This window comes from Archocentrus centrarchus, chromosome 13 (assembly GCF_007364275.1).
Source record: "Archocentrus centrarchus isolate MPI-CPG fArcCen1 chromosome 13, fArcCen1, whole genome shotgun sequence".
NCBI lineage: Eukaryota > Metazoa > Chordata > Actinopteri > Cichliformes > Cichlidae > Archocentrus > Archocentrus centrarchus.
This window is the reverse complement of record NC_044358.1, coordinates 12,556,248-12,584,001: the sequence shown is the minus strand read 5'-3', so window position 1 is coordinate 12,584,001 and position 27,754 is coordinate 12,556,248. Positions and strand designations below refer to the sequence as shown.

At 46.7% G+C, this 27,754-nt stretch overlaps 1 protein-coding gene across 1 annotated transcript; it reads left to right on the top strand.

Moving 5' to 3' along the window:
• The first annotated feature begins 1,754 nt into the window (after positions 1–1,754).
• Positions 1,755–20,827, top strand: LOC115790771 (WD repeat-containing protein 20). Its single transcript, XM_030744712.1, has 4 exons — positions 1,755–2,414; positions 6,755–6,937; positions 12,071–13,480; positions 16,725–20,827. The coding sequence occupies exons 1-4, from the start codon at positions 2,001–2,003 to the stop codon at positions 16,770–16,772; spliced, it is 2,055 nt and encodes a 684-aa protein (XP_030600572.1). The 5' UTR covers positions 1,755–2,000; the 3' UTR covers positions 16,773–20,827.
• Positions 20,828–27,754: the final 6,927 nt, after the last annotated feature.

Sequence of the window (27,754 nt, the reverse complement as noted above, 5' to 3'; positions counted from 1 at the left end):
CTGTGGTGACACTAATCTTTCCCTAAAAAAGACGCTGCAGTTATTCTCGCTTTGGAAAATTACTTTAGTCTTGTTTTCACTGGGGAGGGAGTGTCACGCTTCACTCTGTGCCGTCAAATACAGAGAAACACTTTAAAGCCAAACATGGAAATTTGTTTTTCACGGCATAAATATGGTCAGCCTGCAGTGAAACATCAATTACGAGTTACTAATTTCATGTTATATTTATATGAAATAGTTAAAAGCTGCTGTGTTCCACTCTGTCTCAGGACCACAGGTAAACTTAAAGCCAGCGGCGTGCAAAAATTCAAAGTAGCCTGTAGTCAAAGCTACTTCATTCATCTCCACCACACAAATACACAGAGCCAGAAAAAGAGCGTTTTCATGGGACTCTGTGAACATCAGCTTATAGAACCACCTTTAGCAGCAATAACTTGAAGTTATTAATTAATGCGCAGCTCTCTGAAGCTCCTGCTGCAGCATTCAGTCAGGTTGAAGTCTCGACTCTGACTGAGTCACTGGAGCACTTTGATTCTTTTCTTTTTCAGCCGTTTTTTGGAGATTTGCTGCTGTGCTCGGGATCATTGCCCTGCTGGTGACCCAGTTTGGGCCAAGCTTTAGCTGTGGTACAGGCGCCTCATTTTGGTATACAGAGGAGTTCATGGGATTTGCTGGGACATCCACTCCTGGGAAGATTGTGGTGTTGTGTTAAAACACACCACTGAATCCAGAACAACAAACTGTCTGATTTTATAGAGGCGCTCACATCTGCTGATGGTCTGTTAGTCAGATGGGTTTGATTATCAGCAGCTGGCTGCTTCATGTGAACTCACACTGTGTAGTCCTGTGAAAGCTACACACAGTACTACAGTGCTGCTGATTTTACTTCACCATATTTCAATGCAAATATTTTGCTTTGTACCATTTCAGCCTTTATTATTTTGCAGAAACATAAACGGACTAATGCTAGATTTAAGCTACCCATCAGTAATTATTATGATCTCCAGCTGCAACATTAAACTCATGCACACATTAATGGTCCAGTAATATGTATATGTGAGTACTTTTACTCTGGGTACTTCCAGCATATTTTTGTGCAGAAACTTTTGTAGTTACTTAAGTATAAATATGACTTTTATGTCCTAATACTTGTTTCACCTGTTTGCAGATGCATGGCCACAAATGTTTGATGGTCAGGCTTTTTTCTTTAAATAATTACAGGGTGTACTTTATTGATTTGTTAAGCCATATTGTGCTTGTTTCATGGATGTTGGAAGTACTGAAGCCTCATACTGAGCTGAGTGGGGTGGAGGCTGACATCAGCAGCATAAGGGAGAAAAAGGCAGGTGTAACACAGACTACTGTACTGTAGTATATAAAGTTGAAATTTAACAAATAAAAACAAATTGTGTGGGGTTTTTTTTGTTTTGTTTTGGTTTTTTGCTTATTTGTCTTGTTTATTGCATCTTGGACAGAATAATGAGGATAATCTGGCCCAGGTTTCACCATTTTCCCCCGCCTCATTCTCGCCCCCCACTGCCCACAAAAATCTCGGAAACGCCCGTGTTTCAGGTGGTCTTGGCGGGTATCACTTGGTGGTTAAGTGGGGAAGGGGGGATGAAGCTGACAGGGGCCGGATGTCCTCTCTTTGCCCCCCGACCATAGTGGGAGTGCGCAGTGCCAGGCCGGGCCAGCGGCAGCAGCATCTGACGCACCGTCACACGTACTTTACGCACGCTGGATGAAGGGAGGCAGAGACCCGGTGGAGGATGATGCTAACACCGGCTGAGTGGGGCTGTCTCCGGGGGCTTATGTACCAGGTAGCAGCGGTGCCGGTGTAAAATGCACCGGAGCGGACCGGCTGTGCAGGTCGGCCTTGCTGAGCTCGGCGGCTGCGGCTCCTCTTCGCCTCTCCCGTTTCTCTCCTAGGACTTTTTATTAGAGCGTTTTTATTTCCAGGTCAAAATCTCCGTTTCCTGTGCGGCTTGTTTGTACTAAAAATGGCCGGAGATGGCGGCGCTCTGAAGGATATCAATGAGATTAAATCCCAGTTCCGGACCAGAGAGGGGTTCTACAAGCTGCTCACCCTCTCCGACTCGCTGCAGCGGGGCGGGCTGCCGCGGGGGCCGTCCGCCGGAGCCACGCTGGGCCCCGGCGCCGGACCCGGTCCGATACCCGGTGGAGGGGTCGGGCTGCTGCAGGGGCCCGGGGCTGCAGCCGCCGCCGCTGCTGCCGCCGCCGCCGCCTCTTCCTCCTCCAATGCCGCAGCCAACTCCTCTCCGGCGGGCTTCCTGCCGCCGGTCCGGGTCTCCATGGTGAAGCTGCAGCCCGAAGACCCGAGCGAGGAGTCGGAGCGGGTGTGCTTCAACATCGGCAGGGAGCTGTATTTTTACACGTACACCAACATCAAGAAGGTGAGCCTGGGTGATGAGACTTAGCCTCGCATGCTAACCTGCTAGTGTGATGCTGTTGGTTCGCATTTCGTCATCTTTTCGGGCTCTCAGCTGCCGCTGCACCGCATTTTTCTGTCTGTTATGCAATGCAAAATGGAGCGGCTGCTAAACTGGCTGAATAGACAGTGAGTGGTGCATCATGCAGACGGATGCACAGTGTCAGTGGGTGCTGAAGGAGCAGGAAACGGCGAGAAGAAAGGCTCTGAGAGCTCTCCATTCACTGCATCCTCACTGGGAGCTGAAGCCTGCTCCTTCACTGGGGCCGTTTGCCAGCATTAAGAGCTCACAGCTCTTTGGAGGCTCACTGCGAGCCTAGTTATATTTAGCAGACTCAAAATATTGTTGATTTTAACAGCAAACCCAGATTAACGTAGCCCCCTGTCCCCTCATGGAGCAGAACATGTGCAACAAGAAAACTCCATCATTACCAGATCAGATAAAATCATTTTGATCGCTATTTTAATCATAGCGTAGCTTTGCATGATTCAGTGTTCTCTATTTTACACTGGGCCTTAGTGCAGCCCTTCACTTCATCTTCTGTCTGCCTTTATACCAACGTTCTTCTGATTGGCTGCCCCTCACAAACAGAAAGTTTGAACAGCAGGTGGGTGGGGCTTCTATGATTATAGTCGTGCTGTTTAAAGTATTTTTGTTGTTCAGCTCTGCTAAAGGAGCTTTGCATGATTGCAATAATCCTTAGATTTCTTATTCTGGGTCTGGCTGCAGCCCCTCCGTTCATCCTCTGTCTGAAACTGGAGTTCTCTTCCTTTAAAGTTTAAACCATCTTTCTTCTGATTGGCTGCCGCTCACAAACAGAAGCTTTAAACAGCAGCTGGGTGGGGCAGCCTTGGCACTCAGCAGCCATCTTTATTCAGACAGGTAATTTGAAGCTTTACATGAATTCACTGGGACACAATCACTGCATGTTTATGAACGCTGGTCTGATGAAACGCTCTTTCTGGCTTTGTCCCAGAATAAGGTTTAAAACAATGACTCTTGAACCATCTCTGGACGCTCATTCTGGGGGTGTTTTTGTACCTATTTGTATGTTTTCTGCATCATTTTATTGTGTAGATGTCTTTACAGTATGTAAGGAAAACACAAACATCTGGCAGCAGTAATTGAAACTCTAATATAATGCAGTGAGGCACTCTGGCATTCGTTATCGCCGCTGAATCCGAGCAGCTACAGAGCTGATTTCGTCCTCTTTTGTGTTCGCCTGCCTCCGGACGCGAGAGGCCGAGGTGGCGATTCTGGCTCGTGTCAGGACGAGGCTGCATCTTTTGTTTGAGGATGTGATCTGATTAAACGCTCCTGCAGCATCCGCTCTCCTCCAGAATGGAATCACTTCAACTCCTCAGGTGACCAAAATGACCGAGTGGGATCATTTATGACCCTGTTGTGGTTTCTGTTAGTCTGTTCCCTTTATCTAAGACACATGTTTGAACACGTTCTGATGACATTAGTTATGGTTTTCAGCCAAAACCACCCAAATCTTACCAACAAAATAAATCAGTTATTTCCATCATAGCCAGGCTCATTTGTTACGTCCACGTTTGTGTTTCATCAGTCTGAACAAACATCTGGTTTGCACATGTGGAATATTTCAAATATTTTGTGCAGCCAGATCAAATTTGTGCAGAAGGAAACGTTGCAGAACATCACAGTGCAGTGATTAGAAGTCCAATCAACGCCTTTAATATCTGAAAACAGGAGCACACAGCGCTCCACGACCTTTCCCACTCCACTGGACCAGTTCCCGAGTAGAGTCGCAATGGTGGGAAACATATTTACGCATAGAACTATCACAACAACACACATGAAAATATAAATGCCTCCTCAGTCACTGAGAGGTGAGCTGATTTTTATATCCTGGGCTTCACTGGCTCAGATGTGTGTGCTGATACTCTAAAACATGTCACACACACTACGATTTTAGGAGGATTTTTAGGAATCTGTGACAACATGTTTGAGTTTACTATCAGAGAAAAAATGTGCTGCTATCAGACCTCCTCCTGCTTTTCTCTGCTGCTTTCATGCTTATAAACCTGCCTGCATGCACGCATCACCAGGAGAGCCGCCGTGCAGCTGCTCAGTGAGATCCCAGAAATCTGCGTGACTCTGCGAATGCAGAGTTTATATTTCAGGACCCACTGAAGAAGATATAACAGAAAAAGAGAGAAGGATGGTAGGTCCACTTGAATCAGGCAGGAGGAGTCTGTCTGCAGCCTGCAGCAGCTCTTCTTAATGAGAAATGCTAATAACCTGTTTAAAGAAACTGCAGGACGCATGCAAACAGCTTCTGCTCCTCCAGCGCCACACGTGGAACTGACTGCATTTTAATGGATCTCTCCATTCATCCATCGTCGTCTTAGCAAATCCTGCAGTTAACTCATCAGGAGTTTTTGTCCTGATGCTCCACAGGAAGTGGCATTGATGCACGTCGCCATAGATACAGTGCACCCAGCATTTACTGGGGCAGGAGGACGTGCAGCAGGTTAGACTCTGCATGGTGGGATTTCAGGGCTTCCCCAATCTTCTTTCTGTAAACCAACAACTCTCATTAAGACCCGAGAAGGCTCGACTATACCAGATCAGACAGTCTGTGAGCTCCTTTTCAACTTCACCAAAGTCCCCATCACACACATCCAAGCAGTCGCACACATGACTCAACTCATCATCACTCGGTGCTTTTTAAAGTCTCATCACTGCGTCTTTGAAATAAGGAAACGGTGAAGCAGCAGCTAACAGCATCTTCACCGCTCTGCCTGCCTGAACCGTCCTCGAATGACCTCGACCTCGTGGGTTTCCGGGTTGCCATGATAGATGTTTCAGCTCTAAGCTTTTATGAATCTGCAGCATTCAGTGCTGAGGAGGAAAGACGGCGCTGATCACGGTACAAACCCAAGAGCTCCATCTCAGACTCCACAGGCCTCAGTTAGCATGCTAAATGAAAAAGACTGCACAGGTATGGTTTGTTTGCAGGAGAAAGCCTCTTCTCGCTAAAAGAACACAGCAGCACAGCATCTGAAGAAACCACAAGACAGATGAGACCACAGTGCAGATGTTTGTCCATCATGCACAGCAGCACGGCGGAGGAACCTCAGAGCAGCTGTCAGCACGGTGGAGGAGGGCTGAGGATTTGGGCTTGTTGTGCAGCCTCAGGGCCTGAGCACCCTGCAGTCACTGAGTTAAACATGAACTCCTTTGTGTGAGGCCGCACACATTTGACCCCAGAACCAACAGTTAAAGCTGGGCTGAAGTGCAGGTCACCAGCCAGCAGAACAGAAAAGATGACCGTGCTGCAGCGGCTCAGTCACAGTCCAGACCTCAGCCGGACTGAAGCGCTGTGCTCTTCAGAGCTGTTTTTGTTTGTGCACGTCTGCAGTCAAACCAGAGACTGATGAAGTCACTGCTGCTACAAGCTACTCAATCATGAGGTGGATTCATTTTTTCTTTCTGCCTTTTGGTTTTTATTAATTTGTCTCATGTTGATGTTCATCTGAGGTTGTATTTAAATCATTTTAAGACTCTTATGTGCTGATACGTCACCTTAGAATAGAAAGAGGACGTACTTTCGTGCTCGTATGGCTGTGCAGTGTTTCACAGACAGCTTTGGCAAAAGCAGATCTCACAGATGTTTGTGTTCCTGTTACTCTTAATCAGGTTTGAGGGTCAATTCGTACCATTTTCCTGGGAGGAAAAATGGAGGGTGGATGGTCTGAAAATATGGGAGGAAAACAGCAGTGTTGGCAGGTGTCTCTTATACACACAAGGATTAATAGCGGTCTCTTCCACTGAGTGAGGAATGCAGGTAATATTTTCCAGGATCTGCAGATGTCCGTTCAGGATACGACTCCCTCACTAACACTCTGACAGTCTCTTTAAACCACTGACCTTCCTACCTGCCCTCTGACCTCCACTGGAGCAGTGCTTTAGTGTGTGATGATCTCTCAGATGTTACCTCCTGCAGAGCAGGTTAGGTCTGCAGCATATGCCCCCATAGGAGGTGACTCAGCGCCATAGCCCTGAAAACCCGGGTTAAACCTGAACTCACCGCTCTGAGCCACAAATCTTGCAGTGTGTGTTTGATGGATTACTCTCTGTATGATTGGTGATTCTCAGCAAACACAGCAAAGAAACCTTTGCTCCTGCATCCAGGCACCAAACCCTGATGTGAAAAATGTTCAAATCATGTGTGGTGATTGGATTGGCCCCCCAAAAAAGAGAAATGCATCAAAATGGGCCCACATATATAACACAGCAGATTTTTAAGGAACCTTCTCTTCTGTTGTCTGCAGGCTGTGGACCTCAGTAAGCCCATAGACAAGAGGATCTACAAGGGGACTCAGCCCACGTGTCACGACTTCAACCAGTACTCGGCCACAGCAGAGAGCGTCGCTCTCATCGTGGGTTTCTCGGCCGGACAGGTTCAGTATCTCGACCCCATCAAGAAGGAAACCAGTAAACTCTTCAATGAGGAGGTATTAGATTAAGATACAGCACACACACAATCAGGCTGTCTTTGTTTTATATCTTGTGTGTGTGTGTGTGTGTGTGTGTGTGTGTGTGTGTGTGTGTGTGTGTGTGTGTGTGTGTGTGTGTGTGTGTGTGTGTGTGTGTGTGCGCGCGCTGGGGTCTCTAACAGGCTTCTGCTGTTCTTGCTGTTTGTTTTACTGCTTCCTGAACTGCCTCTTTCTTTTTACTGGGATTCTCTATAATGGGGTTCCCAGTTAGATTCAGGAGTGTGCGTGTGTGTGCAAACTGTGTGTGTGCGTCCTGAATCTGCTCCTTCTTGCGCTCGCTGCTCGTCTTTAAGCGTTTTCACACATGAACTTTGGATAAATTCGGTAAAAATCACGTCAGGATTTTTTTGCCGCAGTTTCAGCAGCAGGAAATCGTCCGTTTCACTCTGCTGGAAATATTAGGAGGTGAGAGCAGTGGGTGTGCGAGGCTGACTGTGATAGTGAAACAGATGTGTTGTAGGTGTGTTTTTTTAGGAACACTCACACTTTATTTGGTGAAAGAAAATATTCGTATGTAAGTAGATGTCAGCAGCAGGATCTTAAATAGGAACCTCCTTAGACAGCTGAAGGGAAATGTGTTCAGCACTGATCTGTTGGACTTCCAGGAGAAAGTAAAAGGGAATGTTTTGGATGAATGAATCTCCACGGAGCACCTTTAAATAAGAAGCTAGCTGTTGATGTTAGCACAGACGGTGGTGATGGTGAGAGATTGCCAGCAAAAGTTTCCCTTTTATTAACAATGAAATGGTTGCTGTGTGCCGCAACCAAAACAAAACAGTAACAACCAGACTGACTCAGACAATGACAGAGGGAACCCGACATGCTTGATGCTGAAATCGCCCAACTGTTCAACTCAGACACTGAAGATGAGGAATTTGATGGATTTGTGGAATGATTTAAAATGTGAGGGTATTTTTCTGTATTTGTTACAACTGAACAATATTCTGAGTTATTGTGAATGAGTTGAATAAACTTCAACTTACCTGATGCTTTGTTTCGTTCTACATATGTTTTATCATGCACCTTATAACCCGGTGCGCCTTATGTGTGAAAATAGACCCGTTCATTGATAGTGCGCCTTATGGTCTGCAAAATACGGTAATTTTTTTGGCCTTTTGCAGCTTTATCTGACAGTTTTGCAGTGTAGAGACAGGAAAGCAGCTGCTCAGCTTCCTGCCCGGCTGCTGTTCTACGATCACCCCTCCAGCCTGTCTGATGTCTCAGCTTTAACTGGGGGAAGAGGTCAAAGGTTATGGAGCTAAATTGGGGTCATAAAGTTTGTTTGGAAAAAAAAAAAAAATTTGAAAATGAAAAATTATTTTGAACCAAAAATTTAAACAGGAAAAAAAAGTTTTGCAACTGAAACTGGAAAAAAAAATTCAAAACTACTTTTCAGATTCAAGTTTTTTTTTGCACTTTCAGATTTTTGGGGGGGTTCAAACCTTCGGCCCTGTTTTGGCGTGGCAGGTGGAGATGACGGGGGTGTGGAATCATGACTGACAGCTCAACACAGTGGCCGGGCAAAAAAATTCAGCGTCCCGCCCTGGAGCCCCGAGCTCCCCCAGAGCCGGAATGAGAGCATTTTTATGGAGCTAAATTGGGGCCATAAAGTTTGTTTGAAAAAAAAAAAAATTTTGAAACTGAAAAATTATTTTGAACCCGAAAAAAAAATTTAAACAGGGAAAAAAAAAGTTTTACAACTGAAAGAAAAAAAAGATGTGAAACAAACAAACAAAAAAAATTCAAAACTATTTTTCAGATTCAAGGTTTTTTTTTTTTTGCACTTTCAGATTTTTTTTTCGAGTTCAAACTTTTGGCCCTGTTTTGGCGTGGGGGGCGGAGCCTCAGATGACGGGAGTGTGGAAACATGACTGACAGCTCAACACAGCGGCTAAACAACATAGTCCCAGCTGTTGCATTCAGGGACCGTGGGAACTGGAAATGTCTCTAACGCATCATCGATATTCTATATGTATGTGATTAGTTTTGAAAGATAACATGCTTCACCGACACAAGCAGCTTATATGAATACATGACTCAAATCTCAGAGGAAAAAATATGATCTTGACAGATTTGAACAGCATTTTAAGTCCATGTAGGAGATTTCCCATGCTCTCAAAGTAAAGCAGAAGCCTCGTCTTCATCTGCGGGGCTAGCAGTGATCAGGTAATAAAAAGAGATGGAGAGAAAACGGACACATTCACTGTTGATACCTGAGCAGTTTACAGAAACAGCATGACATGGACCGTGTCACTGCCATACGTTGGCTAGTCCGCCATATTAGAAGTGGCAAGTCAGCCTTAAATCAATGAAACCACATGCAAAGGGAGTGGATTTTCTGAATAAAAACGACTGACGTTTAAATTTAACTTCATATTTTAGATGGTCCGACGCCCATTGAAATATTTACCTTTCTTCGGGGAGGGTCCCTGGGGCAGTGCGAGTGAGAGGGCCGCTTCCCCGGGTCCCAATTCCTGTTCAAAATGCTCTCATTCCGGCTCTGGGGGAGCTCGGCGCTCCAGGGCGGGATGCTGAATGATTTCACCTGGCCACAGCTCATTTCCCTCGGATACAATGTGTGGAGGAGGTGCCTGTATCGGTGAAGCATGTTATCTTTCAAAACCAGTCACATACATATACACTGCTCAAAAAATAAAGGGAACACTCAAATAACACATCCTAGATCTGAATGAATGAAATATTCTCATTGAACACTTTGTTCTGTACAAAGTTGAATGTGCTGGCAACAAAATCACACAAAAATCATCAATGGAAATCAAATTTATTAACCAATGGAGGCCTGGATTTGGAGTCACACACAAAATTAAAGTGTAAAAACACACTACAGGCTGATCCAACTTTGATGTAATGTCCTTAAAACAAGTCAAAATGAGGCTCAGTATTGTGTGTGGCCTCCACGTGCCTGTATGACCATCCGCCACCTCATCAGGAGCATGCCCAGGTGTTGTAGGGAGGTCATACAGGCACGTGGAGGCCTGGCGGATGGTCTCCTGAGGGATCTCCTCCCAGACCTGGACTAAAGCATCCTCCAACTCCTGGACAGTCTGTGGTGCAACGTGACGTTGGTGGATGGAGCGAGACATGATGTCCCAGATGTGCTCAATGGGATTCAGGTCTGGGGAACGGGCGGGCCAGTCCATAGCTTCAATGCCTTCATCTTGCAGGAACTGCTGACACACTCCAGCCACATGAGGTCTAGCATTGTCCTGCATTAGGAGGAACCCAGGGCCAACCGCACCAGCATATGGTCTCACAAGGGGTCTGAGGATCTCATCTCGGTACCTAATGGCAGTCATGCCACCTCTGGCAAGCACATGGAGGGCTGTGCGGCCCTCCAAAGAAATGCCACCCCACACCATTACTGACCCACTGCCAAACTGGTCATGCTGAAGGACATTGCAGGCAGCAGATCGCTCTCCACGGCATCTCCAGACTCTGTCACGTCTGTCACATGTGCTCAGTGTGAACCTGCTTTCATCTGTGAAGAGCACAGGGCGCCAGTGGCGAATTTGCTGATCCTGGTGTTTTCTGGCAAATGCCAAGCGTCCTGCACGGTGTTGGGCTGTGAGCACAACCCCCATCTGTGGACGTTGGGCCCTCATACCATCTTCATTGAGTCGGTTTCTAACCGTTTGTGCAGACACGTGCACATTTGTGGCCTGCTGGAGGTCATTTTGCAGGGCTCTGGCAGTGCTCCTCCTGTTCCTCCTTGCATAAAGGTGGAGGTAGCGGTCCTGCTGCTGGGTTGTTGCCCTCCTACGGCCTCCTACATGTCTCCTGGTGTACTGGCCTGTCTCCTGGTAGCACCTCCAGCCTCTGGACACTACGCTGACAGACACAGCAAACCTTCTTGCCACAGCTCGCATTGATGTGCCATCCTGGATGAGCTGCACTACCTGAGCCACTTGTGTTGGTTGTAGAGTCCATCTCATGCTACCACGAGTGTGAAAGCACCACCAACATTCAAAAGTGACCAAAACATCAGCCAGAAAGCATAGGTACTGAAAAGTGGTCTGTGGTCCCCACCTGCAGAACCACTCCTTTATTGAGTGTGTCTTGCTAATTGCCAACAATTTCCACCTGTTGTCTATTTCATTTGCACAACAGCATGTGAAATTGATTGTCAATCAGTGTTGCTTCCTAAGTGGACAGTTTGATTTCACAGAAGTTTGATTTACAGTGTAGAATGCCGATGATGTGTTAAAGACATTTCCAGTTCCCACGGTCCCTGAATGCAACAGCTGGGACTGTGTTGTTCAGCTACTGTGTTGAGCTGTCAGTCATGATTCCACACCCCCGTCATCTGAGGCTCCGCCCCCATGCCAAAACAGGGCCAAAAGTTTGAACTCGAAAAAAAATCTGAAACTGCGGGAAAAAGTTGCAAAACTTTTTTTCATTTTCAAACTATTTTTTTTCCTGTTTAAAATTTTTTTCGGGTTAACAATAATTTTTCAGTTTAAATTTTTTTTTCGAACAAACTTTATGACCCCAATTTAGCTCCATAGGCTGGCGGTCGTGAAGTTTGTGTTGCAGACAGAAGTAAAACAATGTGTTCATTAGATTTCAAAGACATCAAACGATGTGCTTTGGTGAGGAAGTGCTTTTTGTTATATGAAAACTCTGCAGAGGGTGGGGGCTGGTGTAGCTCGCTGAGTTGAGCAGGCGACCCTTACAGGCCACTGCCCGGGTTCATGTCCAGCATGTAGTCCTCCTGTCTGCTGCCCCAAAACAAATGAAATAACTCCACTGGCACCTTTCAATAAGAATCCAGCCACTGAGACCATAAACTGGTTAGGAAAGTTTCCACAGGTTCATTAACCCAGTGAGCAGTCATTTTCAAAGACTGTAACTAAAAGATGCATGAAGCATCTGGATCAGCTCTGCTTTTCTGTCCATCTCTGTGTGGGATTGTTTCTTACGTGACCTCTTTTAGCGGTGCCTAATTTCTGCTTGTTCTGCATTCAGATATTTGAATATACACAATAAAACTCATGCATTTCTATAATCTTTCCTAACCCTTCCTCCCTTCTCACCTTCTCCTTCCCTCCCCACCTCCTTCCTGTTTCTCAGAGGTTGATAGACAAATCCAAGGTGACATGTCTAAAATGGCTTCCCAAGTCAGAGAACCTGTTCCTGGCCTCCCACGCCAGTGGTCACCTCTACCTCTACAATGTGGACCACCCGTGCGGCACCACGGCCCCACAGTACTCTCTGTTGCGGCAGGGCGAAGGCTTCGCCGTCTACGCCTGCAAAACCAAGACGCCGCGCAACCCTCTGCTGCGATGGGCTGTGGGGGAGGGAGGCCTCAACGAGTTTGCGTTCTCCCCAGACGGCGTGCACGTGGCGTGCGTGGGTCAGGACGGATGCCTGCGCGTCTTCCACTTTGATTCGATGGAGCTGCAGGGCGTGATGAAGAGCTACTTTGGCGGGCTGCTCTGCGTGTCGTGGAGCCCCGACGGGAAATATCTCGCCACAGGCGGAGAGGATGATCTGGTCACTGTGTGGTCTTTTGCAGAAAGCCGAGTGGTAGCGAGGGGGCACGGCCACAAATCCTGGGTCAACGTGGTGGCGTTTGATCCCTTCACGACTTCCCTGGAAGATGACGAGCCTATGGAGCTCAGTGGGAGCGAGGAGGACCTCCACCAGGGGGCGCAAAATAACTCCATGCACTTTGGCCGGGTTCGAACAAGCAGCACATTGTCGCGTCTGTCTCGGCACAGCTCGAAAGGCGGCGGCTCGCCATCGGTCACCTACCGGTTTGGCTCGGTGGGGCAGGATACCCAGTTCTGTCTGTGGGACCTGACGGATGACGTGTTGTACCCTCGCCTGCCGCTGTCCCGCGCCTTTACTAACACTTTTGGGCCTTCGCTGTCCAACTCTGGCAGCGGGGGGGTCAACAGCACCTCAGGTGGGGGAGGAAGCGGAGGTGTTGAGGGACACCATCATCCCCCGAACACTAACACCGGAGCCTCCAACCCACCGACGCTCCCATTACCGCTTCCTCGCTCCCTTTCACGCTCCAACTCTTTGCCCCACCCCGCTGTGGCAAACGCCTCCAAGGGCCAGGGTGCCTCAGAGGGGGGTGGGGGAGGAGGAGGAGGGGGAGGGAGTAGCGCCGGGGGGAACAGCACCCCGTTCAGCATTGGCCGCTTTGCCACCCTGTCCCTACAGGAGCGCAAGTCGGATAAGTCCGGTGGCAGCGGAGGCGTAGAGAAGGAGCACAAGCGGTACCACAGCCTGGGCAACATCAGCAAAAGTAACGACAAGATCAACGTGGCGCCGAGGAGCAACCGGCTGGACGCCGCCAAGGTGCTGGGCACCACGCTGTGCCCACGCATGCACGAAGTGCCGCTGCTGGAGCCGCTGGTCTGTAAGAAGATTGCACACGAGAGGCTGACCGTCCTGGTGTTCATGGACGACTGCATCATCACGGCCTGCCAAGAGGGTCTCATCTGCACCTGGGCACGGCCGGGGAAGGCGGTACGTCATCTTTTAACCCTTTAAGTACTTGTCTGTTTTTTTTAGTTGGTTCATCTTGTAGTCAGTCAGATGTCAGAATAATTCCCTCACATGTTTTCAGAGCTGCAGTCCAAAATGTTTTTAATTTAAAGGGCGAAAACAGATACTGTATAAAAAAAGATGGACCAAGCCATCATTACATGATCTTTCATTTTACAGGCGACCATTTTGAAGCCTTTTATTTTGGCTTTTTCCTTTTTTTGGATAGGTGGGTGTTTTAAACCTGATGTGATCGTGTTTTGGTGATAGATCGAAGCTGGTGAGCTAACGCTAAAGTTTATTTACTGTAATATTAGTTTGGGATGCTGGTTTAGGCTCATGAAACAAAAGCTGACTTACAGGCATTTTACGCCCGCTCTCGTCACTTTGTTTCCTTTTCATTCCAGTGTTGATCTGAGAAACACATCACAGCTTCCTGAGCTGAGTGCCGCTGTGCTGATGTCACAGTTCATGCAACCAATGACTGGTGCATCAGCTGTTATTGTGATATCAGTCTTCCTGTACAACCAACAAACCTGAACAAACCAGGAGTCAATCAACAACAGTGCTCATATTGTATTGACTTCTCAGTTACAGTGTAGCTACAACCAAAAGCATTTATTCTAAACATCCCATAATTTACAGCGTGTACATCCTGCTGTCTTAAAGGCCCTCTGCGGGTCTTGGACCACCAGCAGCTGAATGAAGTGTTGTTTGGATCAGAGAGTCCAGATTTTTTTGGGTGGAATAAAAAGTTGAGGTAATGTGGAAGAAAATTTCAGGAAAATCTCTTCAACCCGTTTGTTAGACTCAAGGAGAACAGAGAAACGCTGGCTGCTGGGTACGGGCAGAAAATCTGCTCCAACTATTTCTGATGATATAAAAAAGCGATGTTTCATTGATGATGGCAGCAGTGTTGCAGTGCAATAGTGACAGGCCTAGGTAGACTGCTTCACACTTCAGTTTAACAGTAACTAAAGTAACTTAACTCTTCCGGAGCTCCGCAGCACTGCCACATATGAATCTTATGTCGAGCTGCTTTTCCACCAGATAACCACATCAGTAATTTGCATCATCCACCATTTGCTCTTCCTGTTGTACGGAGTGCAACTAGTGAATTCTCCACCAGTGACGCTTCCACTGAGCGTTCACCGGTGGAGTCAGCAGCTGCTAGCATCTCCTCCCTTGTAGCCTGGTTGTGTTTGATGGTGTGTTTTTGCCTCAGGTGGTGAAACATGTTTGTGGTTTCTGGTGCTAAGTCTTCATCAGGGGCTGACATGTCTCGTTATTGTGCACGCTAGATGGCGTTGCTCCAGAAGACACTAGTCGGATGAATTAGTGAAGGTTGGGCCTAGCAGACACCTGGTGGCTAAATGTCCTTCTCAGTTCAAGTGTCCGTGCTCCTAACTTTAGGAAACTGGTTTGCATCCATTCATCATGGAAATGAATGTCATGGTAATTTTGGGCTTTTCATGATTTCTTTGAATTGTTCTTTTTCCAGGGTGGGATGATTGTACAGCATACATCCTTAACAGCTGGATAGGATGGTAGGACTCATTTAAATTGGTTGGTTTCCTGGCACAGGTAGAGTCCACAAATTTTGAGAAGGGTTGGAGTTTTGGGAAGGCCGTTCCAGAAGCTTAATGGGCCATTTCTAAACAACTGTAGATTCCAGGATCATCAGTTTAAACAATTGTACGTAAGTACAGGAAATTCGGATCTGTCACCACTTTGCCGAGGTCTGGAAGAAGACCCAAGCTGTCACCCTCAGATGAGAGGAAGTTGGTCAGGATGTTCAGGAACAACCCAGGAACCACCAAGGCTCAATCCTGCCATCAACTGGAACCTGCTGGAACAGCAGCATCAATGTCCACAGTGAAGCCAGTTTTACATCTCCATGGACTGAGAGGGTGTAGACCAAGACAGAAGCCCCTGCTCCAAAATCAACACCTTCAAGCCCGACTGAACTTTGTAGCCCACATGGACGAACCAAATGCTGCCTCGATGATGACAGGTAAACAGGTTGTTTATGAAGGAAGACTCCTGAAACACTTTAATTAAAAAAGTAAGACATTTAATATATTAAAGAATCAGAAAAAATACACACATGCATGTGGGGACTCAGAAGAGACAGGCCTGTGTGTGCTCTCTAGCGTGGTGGTGGTTGCATCATGCTCTGAGGCTGTTTTGCTGCCACTGGTACAAAGTGGATGAGAGGAGCGGTCAAAGATCCAGCCAGAATTATGCCAGAAGCTTGTGATGGATTCCTAAAGCATCTGGTTGAGGTGTAACTTGTAAAGGGACATTTAACCAAATATAAGTGGGCGTGCATGTGTATATTTGAGCCTGCATGTATGCTTAGGACCCTGTGTGGATCAGAGAAAATCCTAAATAAATTCAAACTTGTGATGCTGTACAATCAGTTGAAAGAAATCATGAAAAACCCCAAATTACCATGACGTTCATGCCTGTGATGAGTGGATATGAACTTCTGCGCACAGCTGTAAATGCTAAGAAGTGTAAACATTTGTTATTGAGGCCAAAGCAGTTTTAGCCTGAAACATATTTATAATGTGTTGCAATGTGAGGGTCACTTTTGGAGCCTGCCCCAAGTGGCCCCCAGAGGAACTGATCTTCCATGTTGGCCTCATTTTTAGATGGTGGTCTATTTTTTATGTCTACGCTCTACAGCAGGGTGGGCACTTAATGTTCCCACAAGGCCACCTGAGAAACTGGGACTGCATCAATAAGCTTATAAAGAGAGAGAATTCATATCGAGCAGAACTGGGATCAGCTCATTGGTGCGGGGGCCCTATGGGAGACGTGTACCGCCCGCCCCTGCTCCACAGCCTGAACACCAAATCCTGACATTTAAAGGCTGGAACCACAAATCTTTATTCAGCTCCTCAGATGATGTGAGGAATTTCTCCAGTGAATGAGGTCACTCCATGTTTTCTCCAGTGTGGTTTTATTTATTCCAGGACATTCATTAGAATTGGCCTACTTGCTGTGTGCTTTGTCAGTAAAATTATGAGCCATGTGATGTTCAGTGTTGTTGTGTGAACAGATGAAATGTTCGGTGTCGGTTTGAGCGGCTTTTTCACCCGGTAACAGCAGCACAGGGACGACTCACCGTTCATCTTTCTGCACCTGAAAGTGGAGTCGATGTTCTGGCCCTAATTGTGCCCGTTCTCTCTAACCTGTCTCTTCTCTGTCTCCTGCTCAGAACCTGACAGCACAGAACGGGAACTCTCCGAGCGGCACGGTGGTATAGCTGGAGGAGAAGCTTTGCACTCACCCCTCCCTCCATCTTCCCCCTCGTCGTCGTCGTCCTCTCTGTCTCACGCCTTTCCCTTCCACTCACAAACATGTCAGAACTTGGGGCCAACAACCAGAGACTGTACCTGACCTACCACTGCAGTATTAACCCTCAGTATATCTCTCTGTACTCACCTTCACCCACAGGTGGGAAACTCCTCCTGAATCATTCCACATTTGGGAAGTCTTGGGAACAGATTACACTTTGAATATAGCACCGATTCACTCTGTGACGCCTCGATGGCATTTTCTCCTTTATCCTCTGGGGAAGGTGAGGAAAGGCCGGGCGTGGTTTCGGAAGCGCAGCGTCAGTGTTAGAGGCCACTGATACTGTTACAGCTGCAGGATCTGACACATACAGGTGGAATGTTCAGGTGTATTTTTGACCATGTGATGGACCTTAAAGCCAGCTTTGTTAGAAACATTCAGGTTTCACAGCTTGTTCTGCTGATCTTCGGTCTGTGCGGCCCCATTAAAAGCTCCAATACGTTTCTTCCACTGTAATCAGGTGGAAGCTTTGGCCCATAAAAATGAAACATTTGGTTTAAATTTTTAATAAACTGGATCAGTGGTTTTAAAAAAGGGTTTACATTTGGCAGATCTCCCCTGCAGGGTAGTCTCTTTGGGCGGTGCTTTATTTCTGTGGAAATCGTCTCCAGTTCTTTCAGCGTGATTTCCAATTAGCAGAAGTGGGCGGAGTCGCAGGGAGTCGGTGATGAGCAAAGATGATGATCTGTGGCTAAAATGCTCCACCCCTTTTCACTGGGAGTGTCCTTCAGATCCCTCAGGATCTGTTACAGGAGCCGGTAGTCCTGGTCCAAAAAGTCAAGGTCCTCATTCCTCACCTGACGTGCTGCCTTCGGGCTCGGACCCTGCAGACGATGGCTCTCATCAGGAGACGTAGATGTTTGAAGTCCTCTGTGAAATGCTCAGCAGAGGTCTCCCCTGAGTGATCTATACCATGCAGCCAGGCTGGGAGCAGTGCAGAGGTGCAGATTGGCCAAATTTAACTCGAGCATAGTTTTTAATTTTTATGGGCAGAAACTGGAAAGGTTTGTTTTTTTTTAATGAGAGTTTTAGTCCACGATGGAAGTGTGAAAACCACACAGCTACTCTCTCAGGAAGAGTTTCCCACCTTCTGCGGGAATACCGTTTATTCCCACAGCTTCCGTCCTCCGTGTTTCTCCGCAGAAAGACTGCTTTGACCGCCTCGTTTGTCCTTTCTGTCTCTAACGGCAGCCCCTCCTTCATCGGACCCCTCCCATTTCCCCTCCATGCTAAAGACACTGCAAAAGCCACGGCCATTGTATTTACGTTATTTATTTTATCACAGGACTGTGTAGTAATTTATACTGTAAATAATGAAAATACTCTATAAATACACAGCGGACAAATGTGTGAAGACTCTGCAGAGACGAGGCGAAGACAAAGCAGGAAAGATGAAGATTATTAATATATGAAGATCCTTCTATTGTACATAAAACAAGACGGTTATAAATCGAATGTCTGCTGTTTTAGGGAACATGAAGATGTCCATGTGTTTTTATTTTGTGTAATAGAGTTTCTCCACTTTGACCCTGAAAGCGGTCGGGGTTTGATCCCTCCGCGGGGGGGCGGATGTATTCGGGGTCCGGGGCGACTCCTTAGAGGGACCGACCCGAGTCGAGCACAGAGAGCAATCGTCCAGGTGGCTGCGAGCTGAAGGCTTCAGCTCACTGTCCAAGCTAATCAGTCTGAATGGCCACTAATCCTCCAGCATCCTAATAATAACACACACACACACACACACACACACACACACACACACACACACACACACACACACACACACACACACACACACACACACACACACACACACACACAGAGCCCCCTTATGGTGTAGCATCATGTATTCTGTGTCTTGGACTCCATTCCTGTTGCACCTAAATTGCCTCTTGCAAGAATTTGCACATAAAATAAATCCACAGTCCATCCTGAGCCGCCACATTCATGTTTACTGATCTGACTGTGCAGACCCCCCCCCCCTGCATTCGCTGCACACCTTTAGTTTGAACAGGTGCACGTCTGTGTGCAGGTTTGTTCCCTTTGTGTGACTGACTGTGCCACTTTTCGACCTTTGCTCAGATTCCAGACGATAAAAAAGAAGAAGCCAAAAATCCGCTGCAGCCATAAAGCTGCCAACGTGTGTTTGATGGTTTTAAGGTTTTAAACGTAGTTTCACGATGGAGGGCAGAGGGGGTTCTGCTTACCCTGTGCACTTCTTTAAGTGATGTGTAGTGATGATGCTCCCGGAGGCCAGCCTGTAATCCAGACTTTACTGGTTAAGTTACAGTCAGCTGATTCAGAGGCTCAAAATAATCCTTCTTTATCTTATATGCAGCCCCTCAGTCTGAAACAAGTCGTTCTAGCTCCTCCCCCTTTTAGTTCTGACATAAAGCTGCACTGGGCACTCACTCCTGTCCCATCGCGCTGTAAACATGAATATTTCTGATCTCGGGCCAAATTAAACTGACAAAGCGGGTTCATTAACAGATTATTGGCTCATTTATTCAGAAGCAGACGTTCAGTGCCTGAACTGTGAATGAGGAAGGGCTGCAGAGATGAGTCTGAGCACAGGACTTGAACCTGTCCTGCTGCTGCCTGCAAGTTTTTGCTGCTTTTTTATTCGTGTGTGTTGTTATTGTGTTACCTGTCTGACGGTCCTCCTATAAATAGCTGAGCAAACGTCCAGCACTGCAGGAGCCAAGGTTATGCCCTTGGAGCCCCAGACAAACCGCCGCTTTCTTGGCTTCGTGTCTGAGCCGCTGTCGTCGCAGCCCAGTGTACTCATCTTTGTTGTCATAGCAACAGCATGCCCGAGGAGGGTATCTTCGAATGAGCTCGTGAGCTCTGGAGTCGGTCTCGGCTTTATGGGCGAATTAACGCCGCATCACGACGTGCGGGGAAAACCGAAGCTCCGCCTGAAATACCGATGAGAGCACAGATTATTTAAAGGTCGAACTTCTCCAAGAACATCTTCACCTTAATCCAGGTGTTTGTGTGCAGGTGAACCTGCTTCACAATGCAGCGCCCCGGATACTCAGAGGGAGTCTTTGCCTTTCTCAGTATGCTTCTAATCACTTTTGTTTCTTTAAACCGGAGCGTGTTCGGGATCCAGAGTGTTTTTGTGCGCTCCGTCAGAGTTAATGTGAAGTTTTATGGTGACTGAGATGTCTCTGAATGCAGCTTAAAGATGCCCTCTGACCTTTCCTCTCTGTTTCCACCCATGACAAAGACGTAAAAATGAGTTTTAGTTTATTTGGGAACAAAATACTCAAACCACCAGAGCTGTTTATGGAATTTATGGATACAAGTTTGACTCTTATTTCTGCTGAATTGAAGTTTTCCAGAATCAGCTGGAGGGAAATTCAGGGATTCTATGTTGTACCAAACTTTTATAGTTGGATATCTGTGAGACCGATCGCACTGGAGAAACTCAGAAACCCCTCACAGGTCAGAATAAGACCGTTAAAGATGATGTACTTACGAGAGCTCGAGTGGTAACAGTTGGTGTTTCTCAGTAAGCAGGACCTGGTTGGGTTTTTGTGCCTGATGAAGTGGAAGCAGGAGGAACACGTGAAGCTCCGCGTTCACGTTCCAGATTACAGGAATGTTTAGAAGTGCTCAAATCAGAAAATCAAGTGTTACAATCAAAGTAAATGCAACAGTTCACCTTTGACCTCAGCGCGTTTCTGCGTTCAGACCCTCAGCAGGCAGGAAACCCACTGAAACCCAGACTGAAGTGGGACATTCAGCACAGAGGGAACAAACCTTTGAGTCAGGACGAAGAAAAGCGAGTCAAACCGTGTTCATTTGTTCAGCTTTTTCTCCTGAGTGCTTGTTAATGTATGAAATATGCATTCTTCATTGATCACACACACTCACACACACACTCACACACTTATGCCTGCTGTGGTGGAAGTTAAAGCAGCTGAATGACGTCACTGTTTGTAAATGGAGACCTGTTATTAAAACGTGAAACCTGAAGCCTGTCGTCTCTCTTTCTCATAGTAACGCAGTGCTTTATGAGGCGAGAGTTTAAAAGCATGAAACAAACTTCAGTCTGTTTACTGTGGACTAAACTAGGAGAGGAGAGCACACCGAGAACTAACCCTACAGACTGGATGGTGGACTTACCTGGTCACCTGTCAGGTAAACTGCTGGTGCTGCTGGTAAATGGTCATCAACCTGTTAAAAACTGAGCTAAAGAGCGCCAAGGATGAAGGACTCACTCACAGATGTGCACAGGAGTGAACTGACACTGGTTGTTGTGTGCATCACAGTCCTGTCGAGAGGTGAAAGGGCAATCCCTCAACCTGCACAGCACCGTGTGGCTGCAGACCTCTGGAGCAACATGTAACAGGAAATAAGAAGCTCTGACAAAGATTTTATGTTATAAATTTGACATATTCACAGTCAAAAGCACACAAATCACGAGTAAAACGTGAAATGTATCCAGTGTTTCCTAAGCTGGGATTAGAGACAGAAGGGGAGCTAATGGCTCCAGAGGGACAAACACACATTTGCAGCTGTGTGTTTTCTGAACAGCTTCTATTGAACCCTTAGTAAAATCTTCACAGACACAGTCAGCAGATCTCTGCACACAGATTCATGTGTGATGCAGCAACAAGAGGCCCAAATGAAGCAGCTGAAGCTCAGGTGTCCCTGCTTAACACTAAACTGTTCACTTATGATGATATGAAACTGATAGAAGTCAGTCCACAGTTCAAAGCCAGTGAGAGGGAGCTGAAAGATGATGATGCAGGCAGAGGACGGAAACGATCCGAAAGGCACGGGAGGAAGATGAGGACGAGTCCTTCAAGATGAAACGGGAGCGACTGTGATGTTTTTGACTGCGGGATGATGGACTGACCGCAGTCGTCTCAGTTATTCATGAACATTTTCTTTCACGTTGAACATGATGTTTAAAGAACAGGGAAATAGCAGCTGGTGCGCTCGTGGACAGAACAGCTTTAGTGCATCACGCTGTAATGGAGGAAGCTGAGGTCCTGCTGGCTATGACTGAAGGACCCCCCGGGGTGCCACCCACTGCAGGGGCACCGAAGAGGAGAAAGAAATGGTGCTGATCTAGTCTTAAATACCTGCCACTGATATCCAGCATGTCCTGTGTTGAAATCACTGCTCGCCACAGTGGGAGGACACTCGGTCAGTTATCTGGATAAAAGACAGGGTGCACCTGGACAGGCTGCCAGCCTATCAGCTAACAGAGAGGCAGACAGCCATTCACACAGCCTTCTGAGAGGAAACCAGAACACCCCGAGAGAACCACGCAAGCCAGCGGATTCAAACCCAGGACCTCCTTGCTGTGAGGCAACAGTGCTGACCGCTGCACCACTGTGTTTGTTGCCAATATGATCCACACGGTGCTGAATTATAATGGGTGGAATAATGTGTCCTCAAGTAATGAGTTATTTATACCCTAAAATGAAGACGTCACTGCGTGTATTAGGTGGGACTTTTTATACTGATCAGTCACCACAGAGACGTCAGCAGAAGATGTGCTGAAAGTAACTAGTAAATATCCCTTTGCAGAGGATTATTACAGATTTATTTTTTCTAATAAGTACCTGGATGCTTTAACGCGTTAGTCCGGGTCTAAGTGTGTCCTCCTCCCGCTGACGGTCAGCAGAGGGCGATGCAAACAAACACAATCAGCTGTAATACTTCCGTCGACCTGCAGAGGAAGAAAACGACCACGTCTAACATCACGGCTGGTGGCGGTAGAATGGATCGGCCGGTGGGACAGTCCTGAGGTCCGGGGGAGGATCCCAGCAGCAAAGCTGGAATAACTTCCAGGCTACGCTTGCTCAGCAGATGGTCTGAACGTTGTTACTAAATGTTACAGGAGATCCAGTGAAACCTGCTTTTTCAGAGGAATGATTTTGTTAGTTAAGCCACTGCACTCTGATCCATGAATCACTGAAGCTTAAAGAGGCTCCTGACTGAGGGATGAGCCGGCGCTGTGTCTGCGCAGAACAGCAAAGGACCAACGTTCATCTGTATCTGTAGGCTCTTTGTTACTCGCAGCCTTTCACAATTACACATCATTTGTTCCCATTTCTTTACTTGACTCCATGACAAATGTCTAACAGAGTTTGTCAGCATAAAATAATATTTTTGCACCAACAAACTGATTCCCAAAGAGCTGTGTGCCGAGCAGCTGCTACATCCCAGCATGGTGCAGCGTGTCTTTCAGGAAGCCCGGAGAAGTGTTCCTGCAGACTGCTTAAAGAAACTGCAGGAAGCTGCCTCAGAGAGTTCAGCCTGAGCTGAAGGATGAAGGAGGTCACACCAGATGTTGACTTTCAAGCTCCTCAGAACTGCACAAACTCTGTTTGTCTCATATACTGTATTTCCAGGTGTGTTTGCAGATGTTTCGATAAATCTCTCCACCGTTTTCCTCACAAATATAAAAAACAAGGTGTGGCTCAAGACTTTTGCACAGCACATTTCTGCAGTAAATCTTAAATAATTTGAGCTTTTTTAAAATTCACATTTTTCAGCAGGTTTATTCCACTTCCATCTGCTTTCCTCCACAAAATAACCGTACAATATGAACAAATTTACTATACAAATTGAGTAATATATACAATCAGTTACACAATATATAGAGAAATAAGTAAAATAAGATAAAAATAGAAAGATAAATGAAGAGAGAAAAATGAAGTGGCAGACATTCTCATTCGAGGTATTCCGAATAAAGCTGAATTAGCATTCCTTATTCAAAGATGGCTACAAAGCAAAGCCTCTTCCGCCTTTTGGGAAGTCTGACCACACCTCTGTACTTCTCATGCCGAAATACAAACAACGGCTCAGGCAGGAACCCCCTGCTGTGAGAGAAGTGACACGGTGGTCTGATCAAACAGAGGCCGCTCTGCAGGGTGCGTTGGATTCAACCGACTGGGACATGTTTCGCAGCAGCGCGGGCGGAGACATCGAGGAGTTTACGGAAACTGTTGTGGGATTTATTGGGAAAGTTGTTGATGACACTTCACTTAGGAGGACCATCAGGACTTTTCCCAACCAGAAGCCGTGGGTGGATAAATCTGTCCGCGACGCCCTGAGGTCCCGCACCGTTGCCTACAACTCCGGCCTCGCCTCTGGGAACATGGAGGACTACAAGGTTGCATCATACAACGTCCGCAGAGCGGTGAAAGAGGCTAAACATCGCTACGGCCGCAGACTGGAACAGCAACTACAACAGTCTGACCCCAGGGGACTGTGGCAGGGACTACGCACCATCACGGACTACAAAGCACCACACACACACCCGGTGAGTGCCGACGCTTCTCTGGCTGATGAACTCAACATCTTCTTTGCGCGCTTTGAGTCGGGAAGCCGACAGCCCGCTGCGCTCCCGGCCGGAGGGGCGGAGACACTCACTGTGACGGAGCGCGACGTGAGGAGGGCGTTTAGACGTGTAAACACCAGGAAAGCGGCTGGACCAGACGGTATTAGTGGACGTGTCCTTAAGACCTGCGCTGACCAGCTGGCACCTGTGTTTACACTGATATTCAACCTCTCACTGAAACTGTGTGTGATTCCCACCTGCTTTAAAAAGTCCATCATAGTCCCTGTCCCAAAGAAACCACACCCCAGCAGCCCCAATGACTTCAGGCCCATAGCGCTCACCTCTGTGGTGATGAAGTGTTTTGAGAGACTCATCAAGACATTCATCACCTCCTCACTGCCCACCACCCTCGACCCACTACAGTTTGCATACCGGCCAGACAGATCCACAGATGACGCCATATCCTTCCTCCTCCACAAGACCCTTTCACACATAGACACTGGTAAGGGGAACTATGTGAGAGTGCTGTTTGTAGATTACAGCTCAGCATTCAACACCATAGTTCCCTCCAGGCTGGTCTCTAAGCTGCTGGACCTGGGCCTGGGCCCATCCCTGTGCAGGTGGGTTCACAGCTTCCTGACCAGCAGACCACAGGTGGTACGAGTGGGTCACCTCACCTCATCCTCCCTCACCCTCAACACTGGATCCCCCCAAGGCTGTGTGCTCAGCCCTCTGCTGTACTCACTGTACACCAGAGGTGGGAAGTAACGAAGTACAAATACTTCGTTACTGTACTTAAGTAGATTTTTCAGGTATCTGTACTTTACTTAAGTATTTATTTTTCTGAGTACTTTTTACTTTTACTCCCTACATTTTTACACAAGTATCTGTACTTTCTACTTCTTACATTTTCAAACAGACTCGTTACTTTTTAACACGTCAGAGAGAAGTTTTTATTTCCGGTCAGTGCGCCGTCAAACATCAAACGATCTGAGCCTAAACGGAGGAATAATAACACATAAGAGACAATCGTACTGGCGTATCCTCCATCACCGGCTTATCTCGTACAAAGGGATTAAATACGCAAACCCATATAATTAATGTATCATTTATAGCGCTATAATCGGGCCGGACCGAGTCCGTAAGTTGCGCTGCGGCACATAAACAGCTTAGCTAGCGCTACTGAAGAGGAGCGAGCATGAAGGGAGTAACGTGTGGCAGGTAAATGCAACGTTTCTAAATGCTCAACAAATATCAGCAAACACACAAAATGTGTGCAGTTTGTCACACAGTGTGTCTGCTAGCTAAAAGAAGAGCTGCTGTATTTCAGGGAGAGCAAAGAGAGAGAAGTTCACTCAGAGATGGAGAAAGAGGACAGGAGAGGAAGAAGAGAGGTTAGATTTAAAGGTAAGGAGTGAAAACAAACTGAAGTATGCTGACTTTGTGTAATTCAGAGATTCTATGAAAATACTGCAGTTTAGTGTGTAATAAATAGGTTAGCTTGTTGTACTTACTACAGTAAAGCTCTGTGTTGGTGCACAGTGTTTGTGTTCATGGTCAGAGTTACAGGTTACATCAGTGCAGCAGAGATGAGTTTGAATCAAAGCTGCTGATGCTGAGATTCATTCACTGAATCCAACATTTCTACAGCCTGTATGCTGTCAGTGTAGGGGATGGAGATCAGCTCAGAGAGCTGTGAAATACTGGGTTACATCTTTGTGAGTTCAGTCCATCCACACAGAGCAGTAAACCTCAGAGCAGCAGCAGCAGCAGGTCAGCTGATCACAACCTGCACACCAACATCATTTACTGCAGCTCACAGTAGAAAGTTGTGATTCTTCTCCCCATGCAGAGCCACTACAGCTGATCTTAGGGTTCCTCCACCTTCTGAATCCCACTGTAACCCCTGAGTATCCTCATGTTGGTGTTTAGGTGGAGGCACAGTCACCCTCTACTATGGAGGACACAGAGAACAGAGCTGTGTTTGAATTCCCTTTCACAGTTTGTGTCCTACATAACAGATTCAAGCTGAGTGCATTCATTAGGATTTAAATTTAGATTGGAATAACATTTGTATTCTCATGTAATATTATTTTATATTATTACAATAATATATAATGAGGTTCGGTTAGTTTTACACAAAAATAGCAGGTAGAAACATCCTCCAAAGAACTACTTTTACTTTCTTACTTTGAGTACATTTCAGAGCCTGTACTTTTTTACTTTTACTTAAGTAGAGAAGTTGAACCAGTACTTCGACTTTTACTAAAGTATTTTTTAACACAAGTACTTGTACTTCTACTTAAGTACAGAATGTCAGTACTTTTGCCACCTCTGCTGTACACCCATGACTGCGAGGCCACGTCAGAGTCCAACGTCATCATCAAGTTTGCTGACGACACTGCTGTTGTGGGACTAATCTCTCACAATGAGGAGACAGCCTACAGGAGAGAGGTCTCCCGCCTGGAGAACTGGTGCCAGGAGAACCACCTCCTGCTCAATGTCAGCAAAACAAAGGAACTGATCGTGGACTTCAGCAGGAAGCAGCAGAGGGACTACCATCCACTTGTCATCAGTGGTGCTGAGGTGGAAAGAGTGGACACCTTCAAATACCTGGGAGTGACCATCTCACAGGACCTGTCCTGGACTCATCACATAAACATCACTGTGAAGAAGGCCAGACAGCGTCTCTACCTCCTCAGGCGGCTGAGAGACTTCAAGCTCCCACTCAAGGTGCTCAGGAACTTTTACACCTGCACCATCGAGAGCATCATGCGTGGGAGCATCACCACCTGGATGGGAAACTGCACCAAGCAGGACTTCATGGCCCTAAAAAGGGTGGTTCATTCAGCTGAACGGACCATCAGAACCACCCTCCCCAACCTGCAGGACATTTACACCAAGCAGTGCAGGCTGAGGGCCATGAAGATCCTAAAACAGCCCAGCCACCCCGGACACTCTCTCTTCTCCCTGCTCCCATCAGGCCGGCGTTACCGCTGCCTGAGGGCTAAGACTGAAAGGTTGAAGAAGAGTTTTTACCCACAAGCCATCCGTCTGCTCAACTCTGAGCCCTAACTGGACCATTATTGCACAATGTAAATATTATAATTTATAAAAGTGTGTATAGTGTATAGTATATAGAGTATAGTGTATAGTGTGAATTACTTATTTATTCTTATTCTTCTTATTTATATGTGTGTGTATATATGGTTGCAGGTACAAAATACATTTCACTGTGCATTGTACTGTGTATAACTGTGCATGTGACGAATAAACACTATCTTAATCTTGTTTTCTTCTACATATTTTAGTGAATTAAAGTAGAGTTTCGTCTCAGTTAAAAATAACATAAATGACGGGGTTGTTTTTGACATCTTTGCTTTATGAATGTGAAATTTACCCAATAAGATAAATAGGTTGACAATGTTCATTATTTTGAGAAAAAATCCAGCGCTTCTGTCTCTCACGTCATGACGACACGCGTTCCCTCACAGCCAAACAGCCAATCACAGCACAGCGTCCCTCCAGCTGATGCAACCTAGGCGAGGGTGAAAAGCAGGAAAGTTAGGGACGGAGCGGAGCCT